The 18,918-nt window shown below is 41.2% G+C and overlaps 1 protein-coding gene across 7 annotated transcripts in view; it reads right to left on the bottom strand.

The window, feature by feature from the left end:
- Positions 1-18,918, bottom strand: part of MTR (5-methyltetrahydrofolate-homocysteine methyltransferase) — a 135,610-nt gene that overhangs the window by 17,117 nt on the left and 99,575 nt on the right. For all 7 annotated transcript variants that reach the window (XM_019953916.2, XM_019953918.2, XM_019953921.2 and 4 more), the window contains 3 exons: positions 17,458-17,525; positions 16,747-16,867; positions 4,212-4,293 (listed from right to left, as the gene is read on the bottom strand). In XM_019953916.2, coding sequence (XP_019809475.1) covers positions 4,212-4,293; positions 16,747-16,867; positions 17,458-17,525 — 271 coding nt within the window. The remainder of the gene's footprint in view (positions 1-4,211; positions 4,294-16,746; positions 16,868-17,457; positions 17,526-18,918) is intronic.

Here is an 18,918-nt window from a genome sequence, read left to right as displayed (position 1 = left end):
CTCCAGTGATAAAGAGTGTCTTTGTCTACCTGGGGCCTTGGGCTATCCCAGATTGTTTATGCTAACAATGTGATTTATCGGGGGACTTGGCTTGTGCTCTGTCTGACCTCTGGAGCGGTTCAAGACTGAGTAACTAAGGTCAGTCAAGTGAGCAGGCCACACCTACGTGACTGGCTTCCAGTAAAAGCCCAAGGCACCCAGGCTCTGTTTAGCATCCCTAGCTGGCAATGTTCCATTCATGCTATCACACATTATTAGCTGAAGTATCAAGCCCTGTCCATATGACTCCATAGGGAGAGACACCTGGAAGCTGGTGCCTGGCCTTTTCTCGATCTCACTCAATTTTAATCTGTATCCATTCATGGTAATAAACTGTGATTGTGAGTTTAATAGCATTTCTGAGTTCTGTGAGTCACTGAATAAATCACTGAAACTGAGGGGGTTCTGGGGATCCACAACACACTGGGTAGGCACCCTCTCTTCAGGGTTTCAAAGATACTCTGTTTCTCTCTCCATCACTGCACTTTTCACAGGCTTCCAGCATCTGTCTACGTGTCTACTTCCATCCTTACTGAATGTTTGCTGCCAGAATGAGGTTGATCTTCACAGTCAACCATGAACTTCTGCTAAAACAAGAAAGGAAACTGATTGGGAAATGTGAGGCTACTCAGTAAACTATAAAACAGATTCAGCCAAGAATATTTATGACTACGATTACCAAGGTGGTAGAAGAATCTCTTCCACCAAAGCTCAAAATATAATCACCAAGAAGAAAGACATGGTTGCCGCTAATCACATCAGTTCCAAAATCACAGCTCTGCCCTATCCCTGCATCCTCCAGCAGGATTTTCTAACACACAAACAGGCAGGGAAGTTCAATATCGTTATTGGAAAGGGAGGAAATTAGGCTGGATGACAACTACAGTGCCCATCAGCTTTAAATGTCTAGAATTCTATGTAAATTGCCAAAGTATCTCTAATAACAATCCAATGACCTATGAGTGAGTATAAGACCAAATCGCTTTATTAAGGAACAAAATCAGAAAAGGCCATTGTGATAAGCCTCAAACTAGGCCCCCAAATGGTATTCACATCAGTCTTACATGAGCCTCGCCTCAGTGGAGTTCTCCTTTAGGAAACTCAGTAGAGCTCACGAAAACAAGAAGGAATGCCTACTCCCGAGTCCCCAAAGTACATGCAGCCAACGCTTTGAAGATTTTAAAACATTGTTACATTCTGCTAGATTTTAAACTCTGGGAAAGTAAGCCTCGCTATTTCCAGAACTTGACAGCACCCAACAGGAACTACTGGGGAGATGGAAGGTGCTGCTTCCGTTGGCTGGCCCCTTCCACACCCCCCAGGGAACCCCTGCTCCCAGAGGTATGGTGACAAGCCCCTTCCTGCCCAGGCTGACTTGCTCAATGAGAACAAGTTCATGGTCAATTATATGGGTTGTTCCATATGATCAATCACAAAATCAGAGTCAACGTGGGTTTTCATGCCAACCATCTGACACAGTACAGCTTTTCTTTTCCTCTTTTTCTTTCTCACAGCAAATTACAGCACAATGAGAGGGAATACACTGAAAATAAATTCTGGCATCTTGTTTTTTATTATAAAAAAAGAAAAAAGCAAGGAGGCATCCCCCAATCTAAATCTCCAACTATTAAGCAGTTACCATATTTTGGAATCTTTCAAATAAATACATGAGACAGTAGCCAGAGCATAAGCCTGTGTCGTACTCACTGCAGTGAGATCAAAAGACTAAACCAACTATCAATCTAAACAAATCAGCCTAAACAAACTCTACCAATGACTCCCAAGATGTGTCACCAGCAGTTACCCAACTGATTTATCATCAGGCTTATATCTGAGTGATTTCAAAGGTGGCTGTTCCTTTGTATATGAGAAGAACCAACCACAGTCGGCTGGACCACACAGTGAAGAACACAGATGCCCCTGCCTCCTCCTCTGCTGGCTTCCAGCTGGGCCCATGGTGCTTAAGCTCTTCAGGACAATGGAAGAGTGTCCTAGAGCTGGAATCAAGAGGCCAAGTGCTTCCCAGCTTTACACCCTGACCTGTAGGGGCTGTATCAGTCCTGTGTACTCAAATGGGTTCAACAGCCTGGTCTTCAAATGGGAAAGTCAGTCGCTCATTAGCATTTGAAAATAGCACTAGCCTTAAAGAGAGTTGCACTGGTTACTCAACCATGGACCTGAAATAAGCTCCTAGGAAATACAATCCAAATATAAGATATAAATAGTGTTTCAAAATTGAGTTGTAGAAATGTACTTTATTTGCACATTAGTCTACGTAAATTTCAAATTAAAAAACTGCAATTTTATGATTTCAGCCCAATTTAATTTTATCCTTAATAAAGGAGACTTATTAAACATTAACAAAACAAGTTTAACTAATGCAGCACAGAGTAAGGCCACCTGCGTTCCGATCCACACCTGCTACTTGAGGGATCTGTGGCCTCAAGAGTTACTAACCTCTTTGTTCCCGTTTCGTCGCTTCTAAAATGGGGATAATGAAAACATCTACTTCATGAGAATTAAATAAAAAGTCCATGTAAAGCGCTTAGTGCAGTGCTGGGCACACTATAAATGTTTAATAATGTTAGCGGTTACTGTACAGCTTTAATTCACAGGTCTGAAAGAATTCCTTTGGAAAATGGTTCGGGAAGTGTGGTGGCCCTCATCCAGGCTGCGGGATAGCGCATGGAGTGTCACAAATCACCAGGCCCTCAGTGACCTTCCTTGCCTGCAAATATGACGGCTGGACTAGACCGTGCTGTGTGTGCTCAGTTGCTTCCGTCACGTCCAACTCTTTGTGACTGTAGGACTACAGCCCACCAGGCTCCTCTGTCTATGGGCTTCTCCAGGCAGAATACTGGAGTGGGTAGCCATGCCCTTCTCCAGGGATTGAACCTAGGTTTCCTGCATTGCAGGCAGATTCTTTACCCACTGGGCCACCTGGGAATCTCTGCACTGGATTAGTGATGTTTAAATTGTGCTCGTTTGACGAGAAACAGGAGTGGGATGAGGGAGGGGAAGGGGTCACCCTTATTTGCCCACTGAGTTTCCAGAAAAGATGTCACTTGCAAAGGTTTCTGTGGCAAAAACATACTTGGAAACCACTGGATCACATGGTCACTCAGATTCCCAACAGCTATTATATCCCATTAGTCAATGAATATAATGAAATACATAACAAGAGAAAATGTTAGGCTTCATGATAGAGAAAAGCAGGAAAAAACACTAAGGTAAGTTGTTTATTATGTTCACTAAACTCTGCGTTTTCAACATATATCTGTGAATGTTTTTCTGTCTTCAGGTAGGGTCAACTGGCCCATTTCAGTTTAAACGTTTTTCTATCTGGAAATGGGTTATTAAAAAAAAATTCTACATTCCTCTTACTCAACCATAATAAAGAATGAAATTTTCAGCAACATGGATGGACCTAGAGATTATCATACTAAGTGAAGTCAGAAAAAGACAAATATCAAATGATACACTTACATGCAGAATCTAAAACAGAACCCAAATGAATGTATTTCGGAAACAAAAACAGAATCATGAACACAGAGGACAGACTGGCGGTTGCCAAGGGAGAGGGAATGGGGGAAGAGGTGGATTGGGAGGTTGGGATTACCAGATGTAAGCTTTGTATGTAGGATGGATAAACAACAAGGTCTCGTTGTATAGCACAGGGAACTATATTCCATAATGGGGAAGAATATTAAAAAAAAAAAAGAATGTATAAATATGTGTGACTTGATCACTTTGCTGTATGGCAGAAATTAACATAACATTGTAAATCAAGTATACTTCAATTAAAAAAACTGATAAATTCTACATTCTATTAGGTAGAGTAAAGAAAGTGCCCACTCATATTTGTAAATATTTGTAAATGACTGAAATCCCCCTCTGGGTTGGTGTCCTGGCATCATTGCTCTGCTGCTCAGACCAGCACTGCTGATGCTGGCTCAGGAAGAAGTCCCTGAAAGCACAGGACACACTGACCCACCCTCCTCCGGCAATGCAGATACCTGCAGTGACCCTACCACAAGCCCTAGGATAGTCTGACAATTTTTTAGTAGAATAGGACAAAAATAAACAGAAGATCTTGAGCAATACCCTTAACTCTCAATGCTCTCTGTTTTCTCGTTACAACAGATCCACAGTAACATGAGGCCCACACTTACCACCACCACGCTCTTGGATGCATCCAGGACGTGGATCACGGGCGCACTGTATCTTGGGGCTATTTTAACTGCTGTGTGGGTTCTGAAAAGAGGGTCAGGGAGAAAAGCACATCCATGAGGGCTGACAGTTGCTACACAACTCCTGTTCAGAACCACTAGAGATAATGTGTTTCTACAGTGCTTTCCAGAGAAAAATTTCACAGTACTTATAAATAAATATTGAACATCCCTTGAAAAGCGAGAATGACCTTCTCCCCACCCTAACATGGGGAAGCCAAGGGGAAAAGACATGGATTTTTGGCCCAGGCAACAAAGACATCTAGGATCAAAAGAGGACAATGTCCTCAGCTCTCTGCCAATGGGATCATACCTGTGACCTCACACTTATTAGCAGCCTGTCTGAACTAAGGGAGCAGACTGGCCTGGTGATTGCACTTTGCTGTCATAAAGGTCAAAGTGGAGTTTTTTTCCTGCAGATGAACTGGGCCACCAGCCAGAGACCCTGGAGAAGCAGACAGTGGCAGGGGACATGGGATACCACTCCCCAGCTGCTGCTCCCCGCCTCCCACCAGGAGACACCAACACTCCTCCAACCCAAGCCCACCTTCTACTTGTCGGAAGGAAACTCGGACCTAAATAAATTCAACACACAGTAATAGAGAGAGGTCAAAGCAACAAGATTTTATCCTAACACTGGCTCAACCCCCAATTTCTTTCGCCAAACCTGAAAATGTCAGTTCTGAGGAAGAAACACTCTTTAATGCTTAAAATTACCTGATTTTACCAACAAATTGCCCTCTGATTGCTGAATGTTTATAACAATAGCACAGGCTACATATCTGCTATTTTAGTATAGAGCATAACATATTAAAGTGAGAACTGAAGATATATATACATCCTTCCTTACTGCATGTGGTTAATCTAGGGCCCTGAGGCTGGGACAGAAGTGCAGACTTTGCCACAATTCCATGCACAAGGGTGATAACCATAGTTCCCACTCCCACTAAACGGACAGTGTTGCCAGTCTTCTCTCCTCCTTCTTTCCCCCTTAAAGCAGCAGCAGCTTTCCCCAAGTCACATACTTTCATATTCTTTCTCCTCAACTAAAATACATTCCCATTTGGAAAGATGTCCAGAATGTGCTATTTTATGGGGAAAAACTAAACTAGCAAAAACAGTGTGTTTAATAGAATTTTATTTAAAAAATAAACAAAATACTACCACCCTCAACCTGCCCCAACCAACCAACCTTAAAGTGTCTGTATAATAGAAAAAGCAAAGACAGATACCAAAATGTCAGCATTGGTTACCTGGAGATTAGAACTGGGACTGAATCTGGGAAGGAAGAGACAAAAGTTTACTTTCTGAATTGTTTGACATGTTCTAATAAGTGTGAATTGCTGAGGCAATTTTTGAAAACAAGCAAAAAAAAAAATTAAAGGTGTAATATCTGAGTGTGTTTTTAATAGGCTTCTAAGGAAAGACTCTAAAAACTCATTCACAATGAGACAGACAAAACCTCTAAAATTTCACCAGTCCCCTTTCTCAGCATATTTCCCTACAGAAATAGAAAGCAAAGGATGAAAGCCATAAGCCACAGAACTGGGCTGTAAGATGGAAGTTCAGCCCTAGACCAGCTAGCACAGAAGGAGCCTTCTGAACTGGGAGGCTGGAGTGGCCACCGGCAGGGGGCACTGCACCGCAGCCCTGGAGCAGCCTAACAAACGCCACAGACTCCTCATGACCATCTGTGCCTACTGTGTGCTTGGAGACCAAAGATTCTGAAGTTATCCTGGGTAGTCTATGAGGCGGGGAAGATTTTCAAACAGGAAGAAAAGTTATAAAGAAGGAGTTGCTTCTAGCTTCAAAACAGAACACAAGTCAAGACTGTATGTTTCCTCTTCCTCAGAGGCTTAAACACACAAATATACCTATGTCCTTTTCCTCCACGAAGCTCCCCCAGGAAGCAATAGTTTAGGCCCGATGTGATTTCAGTGACATTTCTTTTAAAGCTAGTTGGTAAAAACTGAAATGTTTAAATCAACATAATTGATATTTAGTATGTATCCAAGGTTTCTCAGTGCAATTCTGGTCATTGTCTATTTGATGGTCTGGAAAAGGGCGCTGAGAAGAAATGGATGGATTTCATGATTTAAAAAAACAAAACAAATCAAAGTGCTCCTTTCCAACATAAAAACTGCCCAAGATGGATGATACAGGCATGAAGTTTGAGTTTGTCCAGCTATCAACAATAAATGCTGGAGAGGGTGTGGAGAAAAGGGAACCCTCTTACACTGTTGGTGGGAATGCAAACTAGTACAGCCACTATGGAGAACAGTGTGGACATTCCTCAAAAAACTGTAAATAAAACTGCCATACAACCCAGCAATCCCACTGCTGGGCATACACACCAAGGAAACCAAAATTAAGAGAGACACGTGTACCTCAATGTTCATCGCAGCACTGTTTACAAGAGCCAGGACATGGAAGCAACCTAGATGTCCATCAGCAGACGAATGGATAAGAAAGCTGTGGTACATATACACAATGGAATATTACTCAGCTATTAAAAAGAACACATTTGAATCAGTTCTAATGAGATGGATGAAACTGGAGCCTATTATACAGAGTGAAGTAAGTCAGAAAGAAAAACACTAATACAGTATACTAACACATATATATGGAATTTAGAAAGATGGTAACGATGACCCTACATACGAGACAGCAAAAGAGACACAGATGTAAAGAAGAGACTTTTGGACTTTGTGGGAGAAGGCGAGGGTGGGATGCTTTGAGAAAACAGCACTGAAACATATATATTACCATACGTGAAATAGATCACCAGTCCGAGTTCAAGGCATGAAACAGGGCACTCAAAGCCGGTGCACTGGGACAACTCTGAGGGATGGGATGAGGAGGGAGGTGGGAGGGGGTTCAGGGTGGGGGACACATGTACACCCATGGCTGATTCATGTCAATGTATGGCAAAAACCACCACAATATTGTAAAGTAATTAGCCTCCAATTAAAATAAATTAATTTTTTTAAAAAAGAGTGCTTCTGGTTTGACATTAATTCCACTTTTTTCTAAGCTTCCATTTATGCAAACTTCTCCAGGTGGAAGAATACTTCTTTCTGAAGTCTGAAAAAATGCAAAACACTGGAATCTCTCCTCTCCTTCCTACATACCCAGAGCAAAGGGGTAGAGGCTGAGGCTGAATCTCAAATGCATCTCTGCTAAATCACTAGTCAACATCTAGGATTTAATTAGTCACCTCCCATAGTGACCAACTAACCACGGCAGTGTCGTCCCTAGCCCAAGGTCTCCCACCTTGCCACCAGTGTGGATTAGGCCTCATCCATGCTAAGTGGTTAGGTGTCGAATATGGAGGTCTTCCCTGAGCCTGTGGAACTGCTGGCACCAAGTCACCCCCAGCTTCAGGCTGGAGCTGATCTAAGAGGGCATAAGAAGAAATTCTTTCACATTCTGAAAAAGAACACATACTCCAAGCATCTATTTCATGTCCTACCCTATCCCAGAATTAGTGTTTTACATAAATGCAGCGTGACCAAAACTTAAAATGTGATGAGAAAAATGAAAGAAAATGGAAAATAAATTTCAGGAAAATTAAGATAGACTCAAGAGTGAGATTAGCATATAAAATTCATTCCATGAAATCCTATACAGAGGAAAATATTATCAGTTATGTGATTCAGCACCATACTTTGGAGCAATTTAAAAAAAAAACAAAACAAAACTCAGAAAATTACCTCCCGCTTTGAGCAATGTGACTTCCTGTTGAATTCTCCAAGTTAAATTACACAAAAGATAATTGAAAAAGACATTTTGCAGCTATTGGCTTTAAACCAGTTAAAAAATCGAGAGCTAACTGCCAGACTTTTGCCCTTGAGAAGTTCTGTAGCTAAAAGGGCCAGATTTCTATTAAAGTCATTTCTAGTTTGTGATACAAAATCATCTGTATTACAGACAGGACACTGTTCAGTTTTCTATTCTCTTATTGCTACAGGTTTAGAAGGGCCACTCCAAGCACATTTCTACTCACAAATGATCCCAGATCTGTATAAGCCTTTCAGCCTCTCCAAGGATCCATCCTCAAGCCTCATTTTGAGTGTCTGGGGGAACAGTTCTAATTCTCTCATGCTACCTACTGCAGGCCCCTGAAGTCTGGGAAGGCCATACTGCTATTCCCCTCAGAAATCTGCTTTCACGAGAACTTGGAAGTCCTGAGCCTCCATCTGCTCAAAAAGGAGTTAGTAAAGGAAAGAACTGGGCCACTGCTAAGCCCTCCCTTGACAGGTCTGTAGGAGGTGATGATAAGGGTTCTCAGATGGGTTCTGAGACATTCAAACTCCTGAATGCGTTCTAGCAAAGCTGACTTTCCTGGGGCAGATGGCTTCTTACACAGATGCGAAAAGCACTAACCATAAAGGAAGAGATCCATAGATCAGACTTCATGAACATGAAGAACATCTGTTACCCCAAATACCGCTAAGAAAATAAAAAGTAAGCCATATTGGAAGAATCTGTTGCCATTTCTCTCTCTCTCTTTCTCTCTCTCTCGATTTGATCCCTGGGTCAGGAAGAACCCTTAGAAAATGGAATGGCTACCCACTCCAGTATTCTTGCCTGGAGAATTCCGTGGACAAAGGAGCCTGGCAGGCTACAGTCGATGGGGTTGCAGAGAGTCAGACACCACTGACAGACTAACACTTTCTGAGAAATAGCTGCATCCAATGTGAATAAAGAATGCATACAAATTAGTAAGAAAAATGGTAAAATACCTAATTTAAAAAGAAAAAATTCAAAAAGCATATCCTGTCAATATACATATGAAAATGTACTGAACATCATTAGTCAGCAGAGAAATATAAATGAAGATCTTATTAAGATATTATTGCATATATACTAAAATGGCAAACACTGAAAAAGGTGTAGAATAACTCGAAACCTCATAATTGCTGGTGGGAGTATAAATTAGTACAATCACTTTGGAAAAAGACCCTGCAATAAATATCTAATGCAGATGTTGTTGCCATATAGTCACTAAGTTGTGTCTGACTTTTGTGACCCTGTGAACTACAGTACACTAGGCTCCTCTGTCCATGGAATGCAGATGACCATATGTATGTTCTGTGACCCAGCAAGTCTGCTTCAGGGAAGATACACATTTATAGCAGCATTCCATGTTAACAGTCCCAAACTGGGAAAACCCAAATGCCCACGACAGTAGCATGGATAAATAAACCAGAGGGCATTATACAATTCAATATTTTACCACAAAGAGAAAAAAAAAAAAAACACACCAAAAACCCCCAACTACTGTAACAATGAGTTTGGGGCTTAAAGACATAATGTTGAGCTAGACACAGAAGAATATACACAGTAGATGGAGTATAAGTAGTATCAGTGGAATCCACTCATACAAAGCGGCAGTGCAGGCACAGCTGGAGAAAGAGATGGCTACCTGCAGGCACGACTACTGGCTTTTATTTTCTAAATAATTTTTCAGAAACTGTAACAGGCAAGGAAGAGAAGAGAACCAAAAAACTCATCGAAAAACAGAGTATTGGAGTTAAAGAGACCTGGGAGATCATGGGAACCAGATGTCTGTCTCCTGGGAGGAACCTTCAGTTTTCCAGATGAAAAGAACAGATATTCTGTAAGAGCATGAAGACTGTTGGTCATTACCGATCTAATTGATTACTTGGTATACCAGGTTATAACTGTTAAGAGTCATTTATGGCTAATGTTGCCAATGATGTATCTTGAGAGGCTAGTCATGTTACTTCTGATTATTTTTTAAGGAAACTCTTTAGTCTGTGGCTCTTACTTGGTGAGAGATATAATAGAATTAACTACTGGTAATGTTCCAACTTGGGCTTTTCTGGTGGCTCAGTGGCAAAGAAGCTGCCTGCCAATGCAGGAGACACAAGAGACGCGAGTTTGATCCCTGGGTCAGGAAAATCACCTGGAGAAGAAAATGGCAGCCCACTGCAGTATTCTTGCCTTGGAAAACCCACGGACAGAGAGACCCGGCAGACTACAGTCCGTGGGGTGACAAAGGGGCTGCACACAGCTTAGAGACTAAGCAACAACAGGCTCCAGCTTGAACAAGTGCAGGATGTGGTTTCCTGATGTTGAACTTCCAAGTGTAGAGTCCCCATAAAATCTTTCTTATTTGCAAACTAGCATCACATTCACATAACTCATAATGCATTTCATTACATCTGCTCATTTAAATATTTCTTTATTCCTATTTTATAACCATGATTTTAAAAGGTCTTTCATGTTGATAGTAATCTATAGATTCTCTTACCATTCTCTTTACTAAGCTAATGACTATTCCCACTATAATCATTCAATTACCCAAACTATGCTCATTGAAATCCCAGTTATTGATGGATAGTCATATTCCTGGAGAACAATCTGTCGCATAATCCTAGCAGGTTAAGTTCTTCGTGGAAAAACAAAGCCAGTTTTCTAACGTGGGCAATAACAGCCACACTATTGAGTTCTCCAAGTATGAAAAGGAATTAGTGGAGATAGAACACTGTAACCACTCATGAAAATGTTCTATTCAGATTATAAATAGGAGGATGGTCAATTTTATGTGCCAATTTGGCAAGGCCATCGTACCCAGTTTTTCGTCAAACAACAATCTAGATGTTTCTGTGAGGATATTTTTCAGATGTGATTAACATTTACATCAGTAGTCTCTGAGTAAAGCAGATTGCCCTCCATAATATGGGTAGGCCTCATCTAATCAATTGAAGACCTTAAGAGAAGGCTGTATATTGTCACCCTCTTTATTTAACTTATATGCAGAGTACATCATGTGAAATGCTGGGCTGGATGAAGCACAAGGTGGAATCAAGATTGCCAGGAAGAATATCAATAACCTCAGATATGCACCCTTATGGAAGAAAGCGAAGAGGAACTAAAGAGCCTCTTGATGAAGGTGGAAGAGGAGAGTGAAAAAGCTAGCTTAAAACTCAACATCCAAAAAACTAAGATCAGGGCATCTCGTCCCATCACTTCATGGCAAATAGATGGGGAAACAATAGAAACAGTAAAAGACTTTATTTTCTTGGGCTCCAAAATCACTGCAGACAATGACTGTGGCCATGAAATTAAAGGACGCTTGCTCCTTGGAAGAAAAGTTATGGAGGGAAGGCGCCAAGATGGCGGAGGAGTAGGACGGGGAAAACACTTTCTCCCCCACAAATTCATCAAAAGAGCATTTAAACGTCGAGTAAATTCCACAAAACAACTTCTGAATGCCGGCAGAGGACATCAGGCACCCAGAAAAGCAACCCAACTCCTCGAAAGGAGGTAGGAAAAAATATTAAAGACAATAAAAGAGACAAAAGAGGGAGGGACGGAGTTCCGTCCCAGGAAGGGAGTTTTAAAAAGAGAGAAGTTTCCAAACACCAGGAAACCTTCTCACTGCCGAATCCGTGCCGAGCTTTGGAAGCACAGAGGACAACATAACAGGGAGAAAAAATAAATAAACAATTAAAACTCGCAGATTGCGAGCCCTACGGTAACTCCTCCAGAGGAGAAGCAGCGCAGACGCCTGCATCCGCCATTAGCAAGCGGGGGCTGGGCAGGGAGGCGCGGCGCGGGCTGCATCGCTGAGAGTAAGAATCTGGCCTGAATACCCTGAGCACTATCTGAGCGAAATAATTTGGGCTAGCAAACCAGACTGTGGGATATCTACCATACGAAAAGCCAGCCCTAACCTAAGACACCGCCAGCCCGCGCACGGAACAAAGGACTAAACAGAGGTAGCCGGCTGCAAACCTTCCCCCTCCGGTGACAGGCAGCCAGAGCCGGAAGGGGGCAATCGCAGCCCCAGAGCGACATTATCTATAAAACTGGCTTCTTTGCTAACTAAAACTTATTGGGGGTCTGGACGGTCAACATCTGCCTGAGAAGGTGCGCCGGTTTTACACCCAGATAACCAAGTGGCGGGGAGGCGATAAGTCGCAGCATTGGCGCTCGCCAAACACCTCATCACCTGTGCTGCTCGGACCTGGGAAGAGCACAAAACGCAGCCCCAACTGAGTCTGCGCCTCTGAGGACTACCTGAGTGCCTGAACCTGAGCGGCTTGGACCTGGGAGGTGCATGCAACCCAGGCCCAGCCTCGGATTGTTCCCGGCAGAACAACCTAGAGCCTGAGCAGTGTGGGCAGGGAGGCTACACGCGCCGTGAGCGGGGGCAGACCCAGTGTGGCTGAGGCACTGCGAGCGCACGCCAGTGTCATTTGTTTGCAGCATCCCTCCCTCCCTCCCCATAGCGCGACTGAACAAAGAGAAGAAATACAGCTCCACCCACCAGAACACCGACACAAGCTTCCCTAACCAGGAAACCTTGACAAGCCACCTCTACATACCCACACACAGCGAGGAAACGCCACAATATAAGAGAACTCCACAAACTGCCAGAATACAGAAAGGACTCCCAAACTCAGCAATTTAAACAAGATGAAGAGACAGAGGAATACCCAGCAGATAAAGGAACAGGATAAATGCCCACCAAACCAAACAAAAGAGGAAGAGATAGGGAATCTACCTGATAAAGAATTCCAAATAATGATAGTGAAATTGATCCAAAATCTTGAAATTAAAATGGAATCACAGATAAATAGCCTGGAGACAAGGATTGAGAAGATGCAAGAAAGGTTTAACAAGGACCTAGAAGAAATAAAAAAGAGTCAATATATAATGAATAATGCAATAAATGAAATTAAAAACACTCTGGAGCCAACAAATAGTAGAATAACAGAGGCAGAAGATAGGATTAGTGAATTAGAAGATAGAATGGTAGAAATAAATGAATCAGAGAGGATAAAAGAAAAACGAATTAAAAGAAATGAGGACAATCTCAGAGACCTCCAGGACAATATTAAACGCTACAACATTCGAATCATAGGGGTTCCAGAAGAAGAAGACAAAAAGAAAGACCATGAGAAAATACTTGAGGAGATAATAGTTGAAAACTTCCCTAAAATGGGGAAGGAAATAATCACCCAAGTCCAAGAAACCCAGAGAGTCCCAAACAGGATAAACCCAAGGAGAAACACCCCAAGACACATATTAATCAAATTAACAAAGATCAAACACAAAGAACAAATATTAAAAGCAGCAAGGGAAAAACAACAAATAACACACAAGAGAATTCCCATAAGGATAACAGCTGATCTTTCAATAGAAACTCTTCAAGCCAGGAGGGAATGGCAAGACATACTTAAAATGATGAAAGAAAATAACCTACAGCCCAGATTATTGTACCCAGCAAGGATCTCATTCAAGTATGAAGGAGAAATCAAAAGCTTTTCAGACAAGCAAAAGCTGAGAGAATTCTGCACCACCAAACCAGCTCTCCAACAAATACTAAAGGATATTCTCTAGACAGGAAACACAAAAATGGTGTATAAACTCGAACCCAAAACAATAAAGTAAATGGCAACAGGATCACACTTATTAGTAATTACCTTAAACGTAAATGGGTTGAATGCCCCAACCAAAAGACAAAGACTGGCTGAATGGATACAAAAACAAGACCCCTACATATGTTGTCTACAAGAGACCCACCTCAAAACAGGGGACACATACAGACTGAAAGTGAAGGGCTGGAAAAAGATTTTCCATGCAAATTGGGACCAAAAGAAAGCAGGAGTCACAATACTCGTATCAGATAAATTAGACTTTAAAACAAAGACTGTGAAAAGAGACAAAGAAGGTCACTACATAATGATCAAAGGATCAATCCAAGAAGAAGATATAACAATTATAAATATATATCCACCCAACATGGGAGCACCGCAGTATGTAAGACAAATCCTAACAAGTATGAAAGGAGAAATTAACAATAACACAATAATAGTGGGAGACTTTAATACCCCACTCACACTTATGGACAGATCAACTAAACAGAAAATTAACAAGGGGAAAAAAAAAAAAAAAAAACATGTATCTATAAAGCTCACTAAAGCAAAGCACAGTAAAATGAGGTATGGCAATAAAAGGCGTTAAATTTATCAAATAAAAAAAAAATAATAAAGTGCTGAAAAATTAAAGCTGTCAAAAAAAAAAAAAACAAAGTAGGGGCAGTATTCTTTAACAATGACAATATCATAAAAAACAAAGAAAGGCTGTAAAAGTGTTCCAGATTAAAAGAGACTTTATCAACATGACAATGAAATGCAATATCTGATCCTGGACTAGATCTTGTACTAGAAGGAAAAAGTGCTAAAAAGGACACTGAGGGTCAGTTAACAGTATTAGAATACAGACAGTAGATTTAATAAAAGTATTTTATCCATGTTAAATTACTGAAGTTGACAACTGTACTATTACAGTTATTAACCGAATATCCCTATTCTTAGGAAATTCAGAAATATGTACTGAAGTATGTGGGATACTTCATGGGAATAAAAACCATGATATCTGCAGCAGGCCTTCCAAGAGTTTAGAAAAAAACTTTTTGGGTGGGGAGCAGACAAATAATAAAGAAATGGGGTGAAATGATAAGAACAAGTGAAAAATCTGGGCAGAGGTTATATGGATATTATTTGTATTATTTTTGGAACTTTTCTTTCAGCTTGACATTAAAAATTAAAAATGTGCAAAAAAAAAAAAAAAAGAAACCACAGCAGAGACAAAAAAAAAAAAAAAAATATCAGCATACACAAAAGTAGAGAGATAGTATAATGAACCCCCATATATCATTACCAAGTTTCAGTGATTGTAAACATTTTGTCCATCTTATTTCATGCACCCTCCTTGCCTAAATCTGGAAAATCTTAAACCAAAATCCAAGACATCATATCATTCACCTGTAAATACTCCAGAATACATCTCTAATAGATAATGACTGTTAAAAATGCCAGTCACAACACCAAGATTGTAAAATAAATCTAAAAACATAATAAAAAAAAAGAAAAGTTATGACCAACCTAGACAGCATGTTAAAAAGCAGAGACATTACTTTGCCAACAAAAGTCTGTACAGTCAAAGCTTTCTAATAGTGATGTATGGATGTGAGAGTTGGACCATAAAGGCTGAGCACCAAAGAATCGATGCTTTCAAACTGTGGTGTTGAAGGCGGCTCTTTAGAGTCCCTTGGACTGCAAGGAGATCAAAACAGTCAATCCTATAGGAAATCAGTCCTGAATACTCATTGGAAGGACTGAAGCTCCAGTATGTCGGTCACCTGATGTGAAGAGCCGACTCACTGGTAAAGACCCTGATGCTGGGAAAGATTGAAGGCAGGAGGAGAAGGGGACGACAGAGAATGAGATGGTTGGATGGCATCACCAACTCAATGGACATGAGTTTGCGCAAGCTCTGGGAGATGTAATGGACAGGGAAGCGTGGTGTGCTGCAGTCCGTGGGGTCACAATCAGATACGACTGAGCAACTGAGCAACAACAACAAAGAGAAAAGACTGGGGTTCCCAGAGGAAGAAGGCCTTCGCCTCCAGACTGCCTTTGGACTCAAGATTCAATAGCAACTCTTGCCAGGCCTCCAGTATGGCCACCTTCTCTGCAGATTTCAGACGTTCTTGCTTCCAGAATCACATGAGACAGTTCCTAAAATCAATTTCTCTCTGTCCCGCTCCCCTCATGCCCCATGTACAGACACACATCCTGTTTGGAGATTCCTAACTACTACAAGTGGCTTAACATACAGTTGTTTCTCGTGTGAAAGGAACTCTGAATAGCTTTGGCCTGGCCATCTACTATATTTTGTATCAGAAACAAACTGCATGCTTGTGTGACCATCGGGACCAATGCTCTATCTGGGCACTGCTCCCTGCCAAAGTGAGCTATATGGGGCATAAGGAATGTGTCATAAAAAGTCTACCTCTAATTAACATACCTCTCACCAACTATCATTATGATCATGACCCCAGGAGATATCTGACAAAATGAACAATGATCATGTGACCAAATTTGAACTTTCTCTTCTTTAAATTATTTGACCCAAAGGTTCCCAAAAGGTCTCCTTTTCAGAAACAACTTCCCAAAGTGATCCTCTGATTCATTTTCTCTCAGTCAGCTTTCTATCTCAACTATTACAAGGTCAGAGTTTCTTCAATAGAGCTTGTAATTACTCAGACACCTGCTTCAAGACAGAGAGTGGGCTAAAATTCAAGCAATGCCTTTGTGCTAAAACACACATCTTCACTCAGTCTGACTGCAGGAAGTATAAGTGTTCATTAGAAGCCTCAGGAACTGAACAGGAGGTGAGAGGATTAAGGGAAAGAGGATTACAGGCCAAAGGAATCCAGAAACAGGTGTGGGGGTGGCATTGATGGAGGAGTTTCCTGCAGCAGGCCCCCAAATTATTTTGGCTCTTGAGGTACGAAGACTGGAAAGTTCGTGTATTTATATAACACGGAGCCAAGGTACTACGCGTTGGAAAAACCTCAGGTTTTATCACTGTTTTTAAACACTAGCATCTATGAAAATTTCAGTGAGGCAACAAGCTCATTAGCATGACTCACCTGGAAGTGGTAGCTCCTCCGATCAACAATGGGATCTTTATAGCTAGTCTCTCCATTTCCTTAGCGACAAAAATCATTTCATCCAGGGAAGGAGTGATGAGTCCTGACAGGCCAATTATATCTATTATTTAAAAAAAGGAAAAAAAGAACAATGACAAGGAGGATGGGAGAAAAAGAGTAAAGGTATGAAGACTCATTTTCAAAACTCTGTAATAAAGACCACAAGCCAGAAGATAAATTCCCAATTTCTACTAATAATTTTGAGACTTCTTTTCTGACTGGGGGTTTTCAATTTATTGTTTGCTTTTGGTAGTAAATATGATTTGCAACTTCAAGTTGCAATAATCTGCTTGCCACTGTTTCAGGAAAAACCACGAAACTGTTAGTTCATGATTTCCCAGATGGGATATGCCACAGTGTCAGAAGAAATATAAGAACAAATACACACAGAGAAAAATAAAATCTAATACAAATTGTTCTAAGAAGCCTGTCCCATACCCCTTCCTCAGAACTATAAAGGAGCTTCACGGTTACCTATTCACCCCTTTAGTCCCCGTTATAAATGGAAATGACAGAACCCTCCAGGCAGGAGCTATCACTTGAGTGTCTGCATGTCCCAGTAACCTCCATGGGCGGGGGCATCACCCTTCGCCGACGGACACTGGGAGAACACAATTTACTGAAATGCCCAGGAACCCAGTTGCATAGTACCTGCTTTGTGGTCTAGAGCAGCCTTCAGTATCTTGTCACATGGAGTCATGACTCCTAAATCAATAACTCTGGGGTACAGAAACGAGATGTGAGATAATTAATGAGATCCCATTAATTATCAAAAAAGCTAAAGGAACATTTTTATTTAGCCATTAAACACCGCTCTCATGTAAACTGGAATCACACTGAAAAGCTCACCAAACATTGACAACTGACTCAGTGATGACTGCCATTGATTAGGAACTGACCCTGGGCAGGGGCTACACTAAGCTTTTTCAAAGACCTTCGCTGACACAATCCACAGAGCATGTAATTCACCCGTTTAAGGTAGCTTTTGGTAGAGGACATTATTTTCTAAGCTGTGGTAAAATATATATAATACATAATGTGCCACTTTAACCATTTTTAAGTGTACAGTTGAGGGTCACTAGTTAGTCGCAATGTTGTGTAACCATCACTACTATTTAATTTCAAAACTCTCTCACTGCCCCAAACAGAAACTCTATAATCCCTCAGCAACAAGTAACCTTTACTTTGCCTTCCATCTCTATGAATTTGCCTTGTCTGGATATTTCTACAAGCGGAATCATACATCATTTGTCTTTATGGGTCTGGCTAATTTCACTTAGCCTAACATCTTTAGGGTTCCACCCCCACTGTAGCCTAAGTCAGAACTTCATTCCTTTTTAAGGCTGAATAATATTTCATTGTATGAATGTGCCAGATGTTTATTCATTCATCTGTCAATGGACACCTGGGATATTTCCACTATGCTAAGCCTTCTATATAAACAATCTTGTTTAACCCTCACAGGAACTGTACGTGGAAGCACGATCATGGGGTCTGTGTCTTTTTCTTGGGGTGGGGGGGGTTGTTTTCATATATTTATTTCATGTATTTATCCAAATATACATGGGATGGACTGTTATAAATGGGATTATTGCACTAAACAATATAAATATTTTTATGATGTTTGATTCCTATTTTAAATTTGATTTTGAGGTAGGTTTTACCAAAGAATACTTTTTCTTTAATTCTTGAAAACATGATTTTTACATTTTTAATAAAGAAGGGTCCAGAAAAGCATGTGCCAGGAAGTTAAGCATTTTGTCCAGCCAGACAACTCACTAGTAGCGGAGCTGGGATCTGAACCAGGATCTGACACAAAAACGCGTCTTCTTAGCCATGGAGGCCAATAAAGACGTTAGAGAAGTTCACTCCCTCAATATCTACTGAACAGGATACCCTACATGGAAGCCAACAAGAAGGATAAGGAAGAAGGGATCAGTTCCTGTACATGAAAAGCTGATGAGAAGGGAATCTCCCATAAGTCAAAGGAGAGGGAGAACAAATGAAAGAACAGCTACCAGGAGAGATGAGCAAGACTCAGAGGAAGAGCAGACCACGTGGGCACGTGAGGAGAGTGGGACTGGGCACAGGAAGCCCGGAGCGCGCTTTCCA

Source organism: Bos indicus, chromosome 28, assembly GCF_029378745.1.
Source record: "Bos indicus isolate NIAB-ARS_2022 breed Sahiwal x Tharparkar chromosome 28, NIAB-ARS_B.indTharparkar_mat_pri_1.0, whole genome shotgun sequence".
NCBI lineage: Eukaryota > Metazoa > Chordata > Mammalia > Artiodactyla > Bovidae > Bos > Bos indicus.
The sequence above is the reverse complement of the archived record's forward strand: the minus strand, read 5'-3'. Positions and strand labels throughout refer to the sequence as shown.